The sequence below is a fragment of the Dendrobates tinctorius genome, unplaced genomic scaffold (assembly GCF_039654945.1).
Source record: "Dendrobates tinctorius isolate UK_male_01 unplaced genomic scaffold, ASM3965494v1 ptg000206l, whole genome shotgun sequence".
In the NCBI taxonomy this organism is placed as follows: domain Eukaryota; kingdom Metazoa; phylum Chordata; class Amphibia; order Anura; family Dendrobatidae; genus Dendrobates; species Dendrobates tinctorius.
The window spans coordinates 3994236-4012796 of NW_027361873.1; the positions used below are offsets into that span (position 1 = coordinate 3994236).

The 18561-nt window shown below is 38.5% G+C and overlaps 1 protein-coding gene across 1 annotated transcript; it reads right to left on the minus strand.

Moving 5' to 3' along the window:
• Nucleotides 1-1543: 1543 nt before the first annotated feature.
• DRC10 (dynein regulatory complex subunit 10) lies at nucleotides 1544-18530 on the minus strand. Its single transcript, XM_073554119.1, has 5 exons — nucleotides 18418-18530; nucleotides 12674-13489; nucleotides 3296-3529; nucleotides 3051-3122; nucleotides 1544-2096 (listed from the first exon to the last, which is right to left on the minus strand). The coding sequence occupies exons 2-5, from the start codon at nucleotides 13406-13408 to the stop codon at nucleotides 1803-1805; spliced, it is 1335 nt and encodes a 444-aa protein (XP_073410220.1). The 5' UTR covers nucleotides 13409-13489; nucleotides 18418-18530; the 3' UTR covers nucleotides 1544-1802.
• Between the last annotated feature and the right edge of the window lie 31 nt (nucleotides 18531-18561).

The window sequence follows — 18561 nt, forward strand, 5'->3', positions numbered from 1 at the left end:
TTCGTGATATTGTTTGATCCCTAATGTTCTCAAATAAACCTCTCTCTGAGGCCTTCACAGAACAGCTGTAGTTATACTGAAAATAAATTACACACAGGTGATCTCAATTTACTAATTATGTGACTTCTGGAAACCATTGGTCACTCAGGATTTTATAGAGGGGAATCAGACTACAGAGGGCAAAAGACATGCACATCACAATTTTCAGATTTATATTTTTAAAATAATTAGAAAACCATGTATCATTTTGTTTGTACTTCACAGAAACTTGCTACTTTGTGTTGGTATATCACATAAAATCCCAATAAATACATTGTAGGTGTAACGTGAAAAAATATGGAAAAGTTCACGGGGTATGAATACTTTTTCAAGGCACAGTATGTTTTGTGATAGAACTTTTGCTATGGGTCCACATGATTTCAACGTACACCCCTGCTCAGGGTCATTATTCTAAGGAGGCACAACGATGGGGGGGATTATTATAAGGAGGCACACTGGGAGATCGTTTTCTTGATAAGGAGAGCACAGGAGGGATTATTATTAAAAGAAAGCACAAAGAGTATTTGTATTATTATAAGGAGGTGCAATGTCATTACTGTCATTATAAAGTGTGACGGGAATTAATATGATAAGGAGGCACAGGGCACTGTTTCAATAGAGTGGTGTATATGAGGCACAGGGGAGCATTATTACTACAAGGAAGTACAAAAGGAACGTTATTACTGTGTAGGGGCATAGTAAGGACACAAAATGAGGCTATTACTACGGTATACAGGGCAGACTGGGAGCATTATTACTCTCTAGGGCACTGGTTGTAGCACTATGTGGTTTATGTAGAGATGGCGGCATATGAGGAGGAGGCTGGAAAAGCAGCAAGCCGAAGATATCTCTGTGTTATATTTTGCAGAAATTAGTTATGGATGGAAGAAATGGTCATGGCAGTCTGGGTCGAATAGGAGAAAAAAAAAGGAAAATGAATGACTACAATCAGCGTCAATGGTGAGAACTTGTACAGTACACACATACAGTATATGGTCTGCTGAGCACCGGTGTAGAACTGATTTTTCTATTATATGATCACTATATGGTGGTAATATCAGTCATAGTACAGTGGTTGTGATTAATAATCAGTATAGTGGTATCATCGCTACTGTATATGCTGGTAATATCTTGTTACAGTCTGGTGGCATTATATGTCTATTATATTGCAATATTGTTACATTTTATATAGTGGTATTATTGGAAATGTAGGTTTTGTAGTAAATCTAGATTCCCTGCAGGCATGGTAATATAAATAATAGAGACCCTAATCTGGGGAAGGGGACAGAGCCGGCATGGGCCTATGTGCTTTCAAATGCCAGGGCTGAATTTTACTCCTAGTCCATCCTTTGCTTCTATGATACTACAGAGAGCTTGCAGTTCATTCAGATATACACTTGCCAAATGATTGTTCTGACATTTGTCTTCAGAATACTAATAAGATGTATAGATCTTTAGCTATTAGGTTTACCCTTCTAGCAGTTCCTCAATTCCACAAACAAGCTTTCACAACCCAACACAACACTTTATTGAGACATACATCTTTCAGTGTACAGAAATACAAATAAAACCATCTTGGAGTTTTCATCATTATAGTGTGTCTTTATGTTAAATTCCCTGTGTATTATAATAAAAGCATTATAGAGGTGGGGCGGGGGGCGAGCTCTGTACTTAAGGAGGGGTATTTGATAACATGTTAGAAAATGAAAGCTTTTAAATGCATAGTGAAATTTGGGGTAAAAGATTTTTTCTTCTATACCGGTTTAATATTTGCCTTTTTTGGCCTTCCCTTTTACACTTTTTCCTTTCTTCTTTTTCTTTTTCTTGGGCTTCATTGACCGGCGAACTTGGTACCCTTTCCAGTGTGCCTGGATAACTACTGCTGCCCGGTTCATGTTGGCCAGCTCCCTTTCTTCTTCTTCTTTTCTCAGCTGCGCCTGTCGTCTTTCCTCCATAATCTGGACATATTCCACTTCCAGGACTGCCAGCTTCTCTTTCAGCTCCGCCAGCTGGGCCTTCTCCTCTTCATACATCCCCTCAACTTCCTCTAACTCCGCCTGTGGTTCAGCAGAAAGGAAGGAAATCTACTTTATTTTTAGGCATTTACTTTGAAGTCATAATCCTTGATTTATCACAACTGACAATTTTGTACTCCAGTCTAGATGAAGAGAGCGCGGGAGTAAGATGCACAATAATTAAGCGTCTCGCGCCCCTTAATAACTTTGACACATCTTTCAAAGGCCTTGTGCCAGCACTAGAGATATGCACCAAGCAGGGGCTAGCGTACCTTTCTGTTGTAATTTACATCACTCACTATAGTGAGGAATTAGTGGCAATGATTAAAAACCTTAAGGGGATTATCCATTACTCGGACAACCCCTTCTTAATCCCCGCTTTCCCCCAGTAAAATAATAACGCCTATATTCACATCTGGGAATGGTGGTGGTCTAGCGCTGTCGGCACTGGCTATACCGAGGCTCTCATGGGATAACAATGTAACGGCTACTCTCTCACTTCCTCCGGATATCTGATGGGGGAGTCAGTGAAGCCAGATATGATTGGCAGCAGAGATCACCTGACATAACAATGTCACACAAGCTCCGGGAGAGTCAGTGCCGACATTGCAGAGTATAAGTGTTAATATTTCACTGGGGGGAAGCATAGGTATTAAGAAGTAGTGGAAAATCCCTTTAATTAGTAAATTGCATTTTTGCATATTTTATGCTCTTTCAACACGTATGTAAAGTGGCCAATGTTCATATTTCTACATAGTGAGGAACACAACACCCATTCATCTCTACACAAGGAACAGGAGATCTGACCATGCATGTTCATTGCCGTAGGAAAAAGGAGAGGAGCCACTTCCAGATATATCTAGCAATACAAAGCACTGACTGCTGAAATAGATTTATTGGATAAAAATATCTAAAGGGCTTATAAACACAAAAACAGTCAACCCAAAAGGAAACAATTATAAAGAAAATTATACGACCGCAGTCTAATTTTCATACCTGTTTTTCTCCCATGTCACCATCATATTTCTGTATCCAGTTCTCAATCTCAGTTTCCACTTTATATTTTTTCTATAAAATTGAGCAATAAAATAAAATAAATTACAAAATCATGTCTATATAAAGTAACAGGGCACACTACTCTTATATAACAACATATTGTAATGTGAATTAGTATTTTATTACTAGTGATCACAACCTAATTGTTGCTACTGAATTCTAAGAATACAATACAGGACACGTACCTTTCGAAGGCTTAGCTCTACCTCGCGGTTCTCCGCAATAGTTCCATGGAGCTGTGATCTCAGTTGTTGCAGTTCCTGTTGAAGTTTTGCAATTTTTCCTTCGGACGCTCGGCAGTCTGATTTCTGCTGATTGTCTGCCTCCTGCATTGTGCGTTTTACCTGGTTTTCTGAAAACTTTTCCAACTGATGCAGGTTGATCTTAAGCTGCCGGATAATCTCATTTTTCTTTGAGATCTAGAGATAATAGGAAAAGTTTTATAATACAATACTGCTATTTATTTCAGACGTTTATAGGAAATCTTTCACTTGTGCTGTTGTATAGAATTTGCATACAGACACTGAGATACAGGAAAGACCAGTAGTGGGATAACTACATAAAAGATGAATTAAGAGTGTGATAGGTCTGTGTAACAGATGTGTTTTTGGGTTGCCATAAAACTGTAGAAAATTATTCACAGTGTCTAGGAAAGTGCATTCCAGAAAACTGATGCAGCACAAGCAAAGGTGGAAATGAGAGATGCGGATTCTAAAGGATGCTGATCTTAGAGGGAACTTATCATGTCCAAAAACACTACTTACCTTTTAGATATAGTGTTAATCTACAGGTAACTAGTGTTAAAATGTTAAATGGCCGCGATACTGAAAGTGTTGCTACTGGGAGAAAATGATGTTATATCCTACTGCTGGTGTCTTTTAGTCATAAGGGTGATCCAGAGAGCGACTACAGATCAGTTTACTTTACTCTTCGGCACTTTGATTAAACACAACACACAAAAAGGATGTAGTGGGAGAGCAGTATTGCACTTATCTTTTTAAACCAAATGGTGTATATTTATCAACAGCTCACCACAGACTATATAATACTTCTAAAGGACAGTCATAAAGACTAGCATAACATACCAAACAAAAAACAATGACCATATATCCCATTTAAAAATATATATCTTTAATTTATTATGTAATAAAAAACAGGATTTATATAAAAATTATTATTGCAAAGCATCAATGTACATATATAATTAAATATCCAGTACAAACGGGGGCTGTACTATCCAGTGTATAAAATCACACCCATAATGGGAAACATGCTGGAAAAACATACATGTGCTGTGCATATTTATGAAAATACATAGTGAAAAATAATAAAATAACTAAAATATTAGTGCAATTCATAAGATTATAATGTTTGTGCAAAGAGAATAAAAGCTATATTAATGAACACAGTAATCCCAATAAAGAGTGCAAGTAAAAAATGTGCAATATATTAAACAACCAGCAGGTGTCACTATATAGATATGTAATATAAAATACACCAGTTTAGACACCTATACCATATCTGTCTATATATCTGCCCATATAAAACGTATCCTGGCACAAGACAGATACATATGCCCGCAGTATAGAGCTCAAAAATAACAAAGTACAAAACCGACAGTTTTATATAGAGTTAACTTACGGGCTGTAAAGATTCCTGATCGCCTAGTATAGCCGCCCCTCCCCAGCGCGCGTTTCGGCCTCTAGCCTTCGTCAGGGGGTGGTTACTACCAGAGACCAATAAGCTTTTATATGCAGAGCTTCCAATCGTATCCCACATATAGCAAAAGGGACCAATCAACAGTCAAAAGGCGCATCTATTTGTGCTACAAATAAATAACCTATCAAATTCACCAATACACACACCAAGTACTGCCACACATACTAAACGGCCATCTCATCAAAGCAATAAATAGACCTGCTACAGTCTGTGCATATGCAAATTAGCAGAAAACGCCGATACCAGAGTAAACGTATGGCTAACACACACTACACAGGACCCGAAGAAATCAGACCATACTACGAATGAGCATGTCTGAAGATACAAAGGCATCATATGCACCGCCTTCATAGGCGGCGGACAAAAAGAAAGATAAGTCTCACTGCATATGACAAACCAAACCATCAAAACAAACCGCTTGTAGCTGTCTGGTGTAGAGAGGGAGGCTCAATCATTGGGGTTTCAATGTTGTATAATGATTGTTAAATTTTGAAACCTGAAACCAGAAAAGAGATAATTGCTTACTATTAATATTAAAGATAACAGATTGGAAGACTGTATAAACGATTGTAACTGCCCATAATCTGTATGTTTCTTTTCTTTTTTTTTATTGTTAAACTTCAATAAAAATTATGGTTTAAAAAAAACAAACCGCTTGTAAGTGCGCATTTCCTAAGAAAGTTGCCGTTACTCAGATGTGTGCAGCACATAAAGAATAATAATAGTGTATATGCATTTTAAATGTACTGAAAAGATTAATGAAAAAATGCCACAAATAATTAAAATAGTTTATCCCTGAAATAAACATAGAAACCACTGCATATAAATTTAAAAAGGATGCAGACATACAACCCAAAATAATTGGTAATCGCCGTCCATCCATAAAAATATAACCAACTTGGTGCAAACTGCACATATGGCAAAAAAAACTAATTAGATGATAAATACGATAATTAGACTAAATGCCATATATAGACATAAGTGAAAAACATATGTTATATAATGAGATAAGTCTGGTCCAAAGGCTACTTTTCTCAATACACATTCCAAAATGTCCACCTAAAGTTATAACGGACCTTACTGGACTTACTGAAAAATATAAAATTACAGCCTTATTGCAGTCCCCAATTGAGGTTTATGTCAGACAAATTGACACACGTGGTACAGGGAACGATGAGACTCTCAGGCGAGTCACGTCAGCATCCATACCGCAATGAATAGCTGCAGGGATGTGAAAAGACGCGACCCACCCGAGGTCTACATACATTCCGCTGCCACACGCGCGTACCTGACAACACCTATTCTGTATCAATAACAATGTAACACACGATCATTAAACATTGTAGAAGAGACATACAATGACCATAAAAATAATGACCATAAAAATAAATCGCATCTAACGCAATCCAGGTATTTAGTCAAATGGTCAGAAGTCTTCATCCATCATGGCCGAATGTGTATTATTGTAGATCTTCGCATAGTCCATTGTACACACTATTCCATCATTCAGGTGAACCATTTAGGATACAGAGTCAGTCATTTCACACAAATACCTAAAGCTGATAAAGAATAATAATAAAAAGATAAGTATTGCTAATAAGTTGGACAATCTTATTACAATCAAAATAAAATATATAAAAAAGATATATAAAAGGTATAGAAAAGATCTCTGATATAAATTGCCAAAACAATAACAAAATAAAAACTATTAAAAAGTCAGAGAAATGGAGCAAAACTATTATTTTAGTTGAGACCAAATGGCTGAACTGTATTAAGTGTCCATATCCATTTGGTCTCACACTGTGCAAGCTTTTGACTAACATTGGTCCCTCGGATATTAGTAGTCAGGGTATCTATGCCGCGGACCCTCAGTTGAGTACTATCACAATTGTGATGTACTTTAAAATGTCTAGGAATTGTTTTCAAGGCATCAATATTGTTTTCTTTTTCGGCTGCCTTGATACCAAGGACATGTTCACGAACCCTAATCTTGAACTGTCTTGTAGTCATTCCAATATATATTTTTTGGCCAGGACACATTGCAAAATATATCACCGCTTCAGATGTGCAGGTAATATGATGTCTAATTTTAAAAGTGCGGTCTCCACCTTGATTGAAGAAAGTATCTGTACGTTCAATATTTGAACAAGCCACACAATTCCCACATGGAAAACAACCAAAATTCGTTCTAGGAAATCTATCCAAGAAAGTTCCCACAGGAGCAGGAACGTAGTGGCTTTTTACCAACACATCACGTAGGTTATCAGAGCGTCTAAAAGTGATCTGCGTTTTTTTTGGCAGATAATTAGCTAATATTGAGTCTGCACACAGAATTGGCCATGATTTCTCCAAACACTTCCTAATGGCTTCTGCCTGACTATTAAATTTTGTAAAAAACCTCACTTTATTAGATATATCCCTTTTCTCATTACTATACAATAATGAATTCCTTGTCGAATGTTTAGCTCTTAAATAAGCTCTTTTAACCATACGATGGCTATATCCACGAGTATAGAATCTAGTCTTGAGATCTCGTGCCCGCTCCTCAAAAACTTAATCTGAAGAGCAGATTCTCCTCAGCCGGAGAAATTGGCCAACAGGAACCAATCTAATCACAGACTGTGGATGGGCTGACGTGGCATGCAGCAAGGAATTTACTGACGTCAGTTTGCGATAAATGTCAGTTTGCAAGACATCATTACAGTCCCGTTTAATTTTCACATCTAAGAAATCAACAACCTCAACATGAGCCGAATATGTAAGACGTATATTATACTCATTAATGTTAAGACTTTTCATAAATAAGTCTAAAGTATCTTGGGTACCCTGCCAGATCAAGAGAATGTCATCAATGTACCGCGCCCAAAAAAGGACGCAGTCCATTGAAGACAGATGGTCTGACAGGAAGAGGTCCCTCTCCCACAGCCACAGGAACAAATTAGCGCAAGCTGGCGCAAAGGCCGCGCCCATCACTGTGCCCTGGAGCTGCAGGAAGAAGGACCCCTTAAAAGTAAAAAAACTGTGGGATAAAGAAAAATCTAATAATTGTATAATAAATTATGTCAATTCTGGCGTATAATATACATCTAACATATTCGGCTCCTGTTGAGGTTGTTGATTTCTTAGATGTGAAAATTAAACGGGACTGTAATGATGTCTTGCAAACTGACATTTATCGCAAACCGACGTCAGTACATTCCTTGCTGCATGCCATGTCAGCCCATCCACAGTCTGTGATTAGATCGGTTCCTGTTGGCCAATTTCTCCGGCTGAGGAGAATCTGCTCTTCAGATGAAGTTTTTGAGGAGCGGGCACGAGATCTCAAGACTAGATTCTATACTCGTGGATATAGCCATCGTATGGTTAAAGAGCTTATTTAAGAGCTAAACATTCGACAAGGAATTCACTATTGTATAGTAATGAGAAAAGGGATATATCTAATAAAGTGAGGTTTTTACAAAATGTAATGGTCAGGCAGAAGCCATTAGGAAGTGTTTGGAGAAATCATGGCCAATTCTGTGTGCAGACTCAATATTAGCTAATTATCTGCCAAAAAAACCGCAGATCACTTTTAGACGCTCTGATAACCTACGTGATGTGTTGGTAAAAAGCCACTACGTTCCTGCTCCTGTGGGAACTTTCTTGGATAGATTTCCTAGAACGAATTTTGGTTGTTTTCCATGTGGGAATTGTGTGGCTTGTTCAAATATTGAACGTACAGATACTTTCTTCAATCAAGGTGGAGACCGCACTTTTAAAATTAGACATCATATTACCTGCACATCTGAAGCGGTGATATATTTTGCAATGTGTCCTGGCCAAAAAATATATATTGGAATGACTACAAGACAGTTCAAGATTAGGGTTCGTGAACATGTTCTTGGTATCAAGGCAGTCAAAAAAAGAAAACAATATTGATGCCTTGAAAACAATTCCTAGACATTTTAAAGTACATCACTATTGTGATAGTACTCAACTGAGGGTCCGCGGCATAGATACCCTGACTACTAATATCCAAGGGACCAATGTTAGTCAAAGGCTTGCACAGTGTGAGACCAAATGGATATGGACACTTAATACGGTTCAGCCATTTGGTCTCAACGAAAATAATAGTTTTGCTCCATTTCTCTGACTTTTTAATAGTTTTTATTTTGTTATTGCTTTGGCAATTTTTATCAAAGATCTTTTATATGCCTTTTATATATCTTTTTTATATATTTTATTTTGATTGTAATAAGATTGTCCAACTTATTAGCAATACTTATCTTTTTATTATTATTCTTTATCAGCTTTAGGCATTTGTGTGAAATGACTGACTCTGTATCCTAAATGGTTCACCTGAATGATGGAATAGTGTGTACAATGGACTATGCGAAGATCTACAATAATACACATTCGGCCATGATGGATGAAGACTTCTGACCATTTGACTAAATACCTGGATTGCGTTAGATGCGATTTATTTTTATGGTCATTATTTTTATGGTCATTGTATGTCTCTTCTACAATGTTTAATGATTGTATATTACATTGTCACATACCTGGATTGCGATAGATGTTATATATTTTTATGGTCATTATTTTAATGGTCATTGTATGTCTCTTCTACAATGTTTAATGATCGTGTGTTACATTGTTATTGATACAGAATAGGTGTTGTCAGGTACGCGCGTGTGGCAGCGGAATGTATGTAGACCTCGGGTGGGTCGCGTCTTTTCACATCCCTGCAGCTATTCATTGCGGTATGGATGCTGACGTGACTCGCCTGAGAGTCTCATCGTTCCCTGTACCACGTGTGTCAATTTGTCTGACATAAACCTATATTGGGGACTGCAATAAGGCTGTAATTTTGTATTTTTCAGTAAGTCCAGTAAGGTCCGTTATAACTTTAGGTGGACATTTTGGAATGTGTATTGAGAAAAGTAGCCTTTGGACCAGACTTATCTCATTATATAACATATGTTTTTCACTTATGTCTATATATGGCATTTAGTCTAATTATCGTATTTATCATCTAATTAGTTTTTTTGCCATATGTGCAGTTTGCACCAAGTTGGTTATATTTTTATGGATGGACGGTGATTACCAATTATTTTGGGTTGTATGTCTGCATCCTTTTTAAATTTATATGCAGTGGTTTCTATGGTTATTTCAGGGATAAACTATTTTAATTATTTGTGGCATTTTTTGATTAATCTTTTCAGTACATTTAAAATGCATATACACTATTATTATTCTTTATGTGCTGCACACATCTGAGTAACGGCAACTTTCTTAGGAAATGCGCACTTACAAGCGGTTTGTTTTGATGGTTTGGTTTGTCATATGCAGTGAGACTTATTTTTCTTTTTGTCCGCCGCCTATGAACGCGGTGCATATGACGCCTTTGTATCTTCAGACATGCTCATTCGTAGTATGGTCTGATTTCTGCGGGTCCTGTGTAGTGTGTGTTCGCCATACGTTTACTCTGGTATGGGCGTCTTCTGCTAATTTGCATATGGACAGACTTGTAGCAGGTCTATTTATTGCTTTGATGAGATGGCCGTTTAGTATGTGTGGCAGGAATTGGTGTTGTCAGCATATGTTTATTGGTGAATTTGATAGGTTATTTATTTGTAGCACACATAGATACGCCTTTTGACTGTTGATTGGTCCCTTTTGCTACTGTATATGTGGGATACGATTGGAAGCTCTGCATATAAAAGCTTATTGGTCTCTGGTAGTAACCACCCCCTGACGAAGGCTAGAGGCCGAAACGCGCGCTGGGGAGGGGTGGCTATACTAGGCGATCAGGACTCTTTACAGCCCGTAAGTTAACTCTATATAAAACTGTCGGTTTTGTACTTTGTTATTTTTGAGCTCTATACAGCGGGCATATGTATCTGTCTTGTGCTAGGATACGTTTTATATGGGCAGATATATAGACAGATATGGTATAGGTGTCTAAACTGGTGTATTTTAGATTACATATCTATATAGTGACACCTGCTGGTTGTTTAATATATTGCACATTTTTACTTGCACTCTTTCTTGGGATTACTGTGTTCATTAAAATAGCTTTTATTCTCTATGCACAAACATTATAATCTTATGAATTGCACTAATATTTTAGTTACTTTATTATTTTTCACTATGTATTTTCATAAATATACACAGCAGATGTGTGTTTTTCCAGCATGTTTCCCATTATGGGTGTGATTTTATACACTGGATAGTACCGCCCCCGTTTGTACTGGATATTTAATTATATATGTACATTGATGCTTTGCAATAATAATTTTTATATAAATCCTGTTTTTTATTACATAATAAATTAAAGATATATATTTTTATATGGGACATATGGTCATTGTTTTTTGTTTGGTATGTTATCTTTGGCACTTTGATTGCCAGTCATCTCTGCACAGTTGCGATGAAGAGTGAGCTGTCAATCAAAGTGTTGGGAAGTGATTACAGCTGATGATCACAGTATAGTGAGAGATAATTGTAATTGCTCCGCAACTATGACTGATGCTAGCTGCTCCTGGGAGGATTTAATTTCATTTTCCCCCCATGCACAAAGATTGAACTCATCGATATTACTGGGATCGGTAGACAGTCTAATATCTAAGGAGGCTTCTTGACTCTGCCCTGACTCTGCCTGGAAGTGGATGAAAAGAAGGATCTAGCCCTTTTAATTTAATCAGTTGATCCTTGTGTTCTCCATGTAGATGAACCAATACCAGAGGAATCTGTCCGTGACGTTCACACAGAAAGCAAGAGCACTTAGCTCAGCCAAGAGTACCTGTGCATAGGGGATTTGGGAGAAGTAGATGTCGCTTACGTCTATTTAATGTCTATAGTTGGGACTTTGACAGAAACGACAGAGGAAATGTAGAACAGTGCATCACTGTGGAGGGATTTGCTGGTGAGAATAATTGGATTCTGAAGAGACTGGATAACCAGTGCAATGACTGGCACAGAGTGGAGGCATCGGAGTAGGAGTTGGAAAGAAAATTGAGGCTGGCTATATAATTTAAGATAGATTAGGGATGGAAGATTTCAGGGATAGGAACACTGATTACTAACAAGTTACAGTAATCACGATGAGAGGGAATCTGAGAAACAGTAAAAGTTGGAGCCATTTTCATAGTAAGAAAAACTTGAGTTTTGCAGATGTTTTTGAGATGCAAGTAATATGAAAGTGATGTAATATAAAGAGGAAAGAGCAGAACTGAGCTGCCTAAGAGTTGTAGTAGCATCACACATATGGAAATACAGTATAAGGGTTAGGTAGGATGGTAGAAAGCGGAAACGCAAGACGTCCAGTTGTTGAATTATTCTAAAAAACTATTTATGAAATCCCAGTGATCTAATGACGATGGTGGCCTCAGTATAAGCTGTGGAGTGATAGCATAGTGATAATAGTAACAATCAAAGTAGGTTAGCTGTGACATCCAGCGTCTTTGTAAGACATCTACATTACATTCGCTACTGTTCTCACTTATGTTATCTGCGAAAGACTGTGCTGCTGTATTGAGAAAAATAAGCATTTCTGTGTGTTCTGTGTGTCAAAAATACATATGTGCTTGCATTCTGCATTTACGCCTGTGTGTAAAAAATCAATGGGTGAGAAGACACCATAAAATAACCATAGGGATAAAATAAGCAGCAAATGAAACAACTACAGCGGCACACTGGTGAAAGTAAGTTGTAGTTTGTTTTAATGTACCATCATGCTGGCTCAGTGTTTCTATTTGGATAAAAACAGAACCGTGTATAATTGAGCGTGTAGACACAAATATGTCTAACCCCAAGCAAATATCCGAAATTAATGGACCTTTATAATGGAAGTCACTGCATACCTCAGTGTCACGGTCCAGAATAGCTGCATTCAGTTCTTCTTCCAAAGCCATCAAAATGTTCCTGTTCCTGTGGTCACGTAGCGTAATCTCCTGGAGATAATGCTTTCTCTCGTTCTGCTCTAGTGGACTGGTGAGGAGCTTCTCAAAAAGGAATGACCGCAGCTCTGACAGAAAGTGGATCAATGTCTGTGAGGCCGGATCCCGTACATTTCCTTCAGATCTTAAAGCTTGGCAAGCTGTTGGATTTGTCAAGAATACCCTTAACGTATTCCTCACAGAACTCTGAACACCCTGATGAAGAGCACCAAAGTGCTCGTCAGCTCCCTCTGCCATATTTGGTTTTTGCCTTTGAACGATGGACTCGTCCTCCTCACTTTTCACACGTTGGAGACATCTTTGCATGTTATCCTGTAGCCTCTTGTGCTCCCGCAATGCTCCCATCAGCTCTGAACCAAACACCACACTATACCTACCCAAATTTTCAATGGCGTGTTGAAACAGACTGACCAGCTCTAGCTTTCTGATCGTTTCATCCAGCACTGCTGCCACCCTCTGGGTTTCTATGGAGGTCAGCTTCTTACGGCCAGGCTCCAGCATCTTTATGCAATCAATGCTTGGAAGTGTCTTAATGGGGCTGAGCTTCAGCAGCCTCAAAACACCTCCGGACGGAGATTGCAATTGCTGAGGTGAGGACAGGTCGGAAGGCTGTGGCATGGAAAGGACATCGGATGCCATGTTTGAGGGAGATGAGCAAACTTCTAGGATTTCCTTGCAGTCAGACTATTCAGACATATAAACTTGCCTAATGATGGGAGGCTGTAATCATCACAAACATGAGAAAGTGTTAATAATACAGAGTAAATCAACAAGTGCATAGTTACAAGAGCATAATAGGGCAGGACGGGGCTGGAAGTTCAGCTCCATCACTGCGCTCTGCTGTTGATGGCAGCCTGTATTCTGTGAATGGAGGAAGCATTTGCTTTGCAAGTTGCTGCATTATCTCACACTGATTGGGAAGTATATTTTAGTGAATTACGCAGAAAGCATCACCCTGTCTGTGCACACATACCAGTCTGACACATCCCTGTGCTCTCTATATCAATTCTCAGCCTTCTGACTACAGACTGCTACCGGAACCATAAAGCATGAAGAGGTTTCTAAATACAGTCATGGCCAAAAGTGTTGGCATCCTTGAAATTGTTCCAGAAAATGAAGTATTTCTCCCAGAAAGTTATTGTAATTGCACATGTTTTGTTATACACAAGTTTATTTCCTTTGTGTGTATTGGAACAACACGAAAAAAGAAAAAAAGGGCCAATTGGACATAATTTCACACAAAACCCCAAAATGGACTGGACAAAATTGTTGGCACCATCAACTTAATATTTTGTTACTCATCCTTTGGAATAAATAACTGAAATAAATCACTTATTATAGCCATCAATAAGCTTCTCACACCTCATCACTGGAATTTTGGACCACTTTTCTTTTGCAAACTGCTCCAGGTCTTTAATATTTGAAGGTGGGCTTTAGATCCGTATTCATTACTAGCCACTTCAGAACTCTCCAGCACTTTGTTTCCATCCATTTCTGGGTCCTTCTTGAAGTATGTTTGGGGTCAATATCCTGCTGGAAGATCCATGACTCAGTACACAAACCCAGCTTTATCACACTGGGCATTACATTGTGACCTAAAATCATTGATGCCTTGCACACAATCCAGGCGCCCAGTGCCAGAGGCAGCAAATCAATCTCAGAACATCTTTGTACCTCCAGCATATCTGACTGTAGGTACTGTACTCTTTTCTTTGTAGGGCTCATTCCATTTTTAGTAAACAGTAGAATGATGTGCTTTACTAAAAAGCTCTTTCTTGGTCTCGTCTAGCATTTCATTTCATTCAAATGTTCATGGATAGTTCATGCTGACACGGAGCCACCATGAGCCCTCAGAACAGCTTGAATGTCTTTGGAACTTGATTGGGGCTGCTTATCCACCATCCAGACTATCCTGTGTTGCAACCTTTCATCAATTTTTCTCTGTCGTCCACATCCATGGAGATTAGCTACAATGCAATGGGTGGCAAACTTCTTGATTATGTTGAGCACCATAGACAAAGGAACATCAAGATCTCTGAAGATGGACTTGCTACAAGGAAGTCGCCTTGCTACACTTGTAAGGAGAGCTTTAAACTAGAACAACATGGGAAGGGAAGCAAAAGACCAGAAAAAGCCATACACCTGACAAATGCTACTGAGAACTCTGCTATTAGAAGTGGAAAGGAAGAACAAAGACGAAAGAATCTAATTAAAAAAAATATTGGAGAAAGAGAAACCAATCACAAACTAAAATGTTTCTATACTAATGCACAAAGCATGGGCAACAAACAAGGAGAATTGGAACTACTAACACAGGAAAAGAAATATGATGTCATTGGAATCACTGAAACTTGGTGGGACAATACACATGATTGGAATACAAGACTAGAAGGATACAACTTATTTGCAAGAAACAGACTTGATAAACGAGGAGGGGGTGTCGCATTGTATGTTAGAAATGCGTATATCTGCACAGAGATTGAAGCTTCAGAGACTGGGAGTTCTGTGGAAACTGTTTGGGTAAGAATACAAGGACAGAACAATGGAAAGGACACCATTGTAGGCATTTACTACAGGCCGCCTGTGCAAGCTGAAGATATGGATGAACTCTTTATGCATCAAATGGCCAAGTTCTCCAAAAAATATGACATAGTTGTCATGGGAGATTTCAACTATCCAGACATTTGTTGGGAATCTCTCTCAGGCAAAACTAACAGGTCAAGGAAATTCTTATCCTCTCTTGCTGACAACTTTATCTTCCAAAAGGTAAAGGAGAAAACAAGGGGAACTGCTACCTTGGATCTAATCCTTATAAACAGGGAGGAAATGGTTGAGGAGGTAAAAGTGGCTGGGACCCTAGGAGGTAGCGACCATGCTATTTTAGAATTTTGGATAACTAGAGGCGGAAGACCTGTGAAGACTCAGACGTCAAGGTTAGATTTCAGAAAGGCAGATTTTAAGGGATTCAGAAAGAGAATTGGAGGGATCCAATGGCTGGATATCCTTAAAGACAAAAATGTCCAGGAAGGATGGGAAATCTTGAAAAATGAAATTCTCAAAGCACAGTTGTTAACAATTCCGAAAAAAGGAAAGAATAGGAAGCATTTAAGGAAACCAGGATGGATGAACACAGAACTTAAGCACATGCTAAAAAGGAAGCAAAAAATGTTTATAAAATGGAAAGAAGGAGGCATATCTAAAGAAGAATATAATGCTGTCTGCAGAACCTGCAAGGCACAAATCAGATTATCTAAAGCTGAAAATGAATTGAGGCTTGCAAGAGATGTCAAAAGCAATAATAAAGGATTTTGGGGATATGTCAAAAGTAAAAGAAAAGTCAAAGATGCTATGGGATTTTTACAGGATGAAAATGATGAAATGGTAAGACAGGATGTTGAGAAGGCTGAACTTTTAAATTCCTATTTTGCATCTGTTTTCTCTCAGAAAGGAAATGTAACATCAACTGTTATTCACTGTCCTATTAAGGGAATAGAAGAATCCAGGATATCTATAAACAGAAAGATAGTGAGGAAACACTTAGCTAACCTAAATGTATTCAAGTCTCCAGGTCCAGATGAATTACACCCCAGAGTACTGAAGGAGATAGCAGAAGAAATTTTTGAACCCCTCTCCATAATCTTTGAAAATTCTTGGAGAACAGGAGAAGTGCCAGAAGACTGGAGAAGAGCAAATGTTGTTCCTATCTTCAAAAAGGGGAAGAAGGTGGACCCAGGCAACTATAGGCCGGTGAGTCTGACTTCTATACCATGAAAGATCTTTGAACAAATTATTAAACAACATGTATGTCAATACCTGGATAAGAATGAAGTGATTAAACAGAGTCAGCATGGGTTTGTAACTAATAAGTCATGTCAGACTAATTTAATTTCCTTCTATGATGGTATTACTGATTGGATGGATCAAGGAAATGCTGTAGATATAGTATATCTTGACTTCAGCAAAGCATTTGACAAAGTCTCTCATACAATCCTTATTGAAAAAATGACTAAGTATGGAATGGACAAGGCAACTGTTAGGTGGATTCATAACTGGCTTAGTGATCGGACCCAAAGAGTGGTCGTAAATGGCTGCACATCCAGTTGGAAGAATGTCTCAAGTGGGGTACCACAGGGCTCTGTCCTGGGCCCTGTATTGTTCAACATCTTTATCAACGATTTAGATGAAGGAATTGAGGGTAAACTGATTAAATTTGCTGATGACACAAAGCTAGGAGGGATAGCTAATACTAGAGAAGAGAGAGAGAGGATTCAAAAAGATTTAAATAAACTGGAGAAGTGGGCAGCAACTAACAGAATGGTTTTTAACAGGGAGAAATGCAAAGTACTACATCTGGGCAATAAAAATGAAAAAAGCATATATAGAATGGGAGGAATAGGGCTAAGTGACAGCACATGTGAAAAAGACTTGGGTATACTAATAGATCACAGACTGAATATGAGTCAACAGTGTGATGCAGCAGCAAAAAAGGCAAATGCAATTCTAGGATGTATTAACAGAAGCATACAGTCTAGATCACGTGAAGTCATTATTTCCCTCTACTCCTCTTTGGTCAGACCTCATCTGGAATATTGTGTCCAATTTTGGGCACCACATTTTAAAAAAGACATCAACAAACTGGAGCAAGTTCAGAAAAGAGCGACCAGAATGGTGACCGGTCTGCAAACCCTGTCTTATGAGGAAAGGTTGCAGGATTTGGGAATGTTTAGTTTGCAAAAGAGAAGACTGAGAGGAGACTTAATAGCTGTCTACAAATATCTAAAGGGCTGTCACATTGTAGAAGGATCAACTTTATTCTCATTTGCACAAGGAAAGACTAGAAGCAATGGGATGAAGCTGAATGGGAGGAGACACAGATTAGATATTAGAAAAAACTTTTTGACAGTTAGAGTGATCAATGAGTGGAACAGGCTGCCACGAGAAGTGGTGAGTTCTCCTTCAATGGAAGTCTTCAAACAGAGGCTGGACAGACATCTAACTGGGATGATTTAGCGAATCCTGCTTTGAGCAGGGGGTTGGACCAGATGGCCCAGGAGGTCCCTTCCAACTCTACGATTCTATGATTCTATGACTTGTAACCTTGAGATGCGAATATATTTTTCAGACAATTCTCTTCTCTTTCTGTTCTCCACGCTTAGTGTGGCACACAGTCACACCATGCAAAGATTGAGACAACTTCTCCCCTTTTTTATCTGGTTTCGGGTATGATTTTCATATTGCTCACACCTGTCACTTGCCACAGGTGAGTTTGAACAGGCATCACATGCTTGAAACAAAGTAATTTACCCACAGTTATGTAAAGGTGCCAACAATTTTGTCCGGATCATTTCTCGAGATTTGTGTGAAATTAGGTCCAATTTGCCCTTTTTTATTTCATTTTTTTGCATTGTTCCAATACACACAAAGTAAAGAAACGTGTAATTGCAATAATTTTCTGAGATCCGTGTATCATTTCCCACAGTGATGCCACTGGGACAGGATCAGAACAGCTTTTTCAGCCCTTAGATACAATAATTTTCCTTTCACTGAGTTGAGCAAGGAATGGAATCATAAAACATATGAGAAAGTTTGATATTTTGACAGCAGCTATTTCAAGAAGTCACAAGACAAAAAGGATAAAGGCACTACACCTGCAGCGAGCCGACGACTCCGCTCCTCTCGGCAATGTCTACCTGTGTACCTTTTCCGTGTATAATTTCCATGGGAACGGATCATGTGACTGGGTACTGCGTGCAGCCAATAGATTACTGCCGTCTACTGCGCAAGCGCAGATG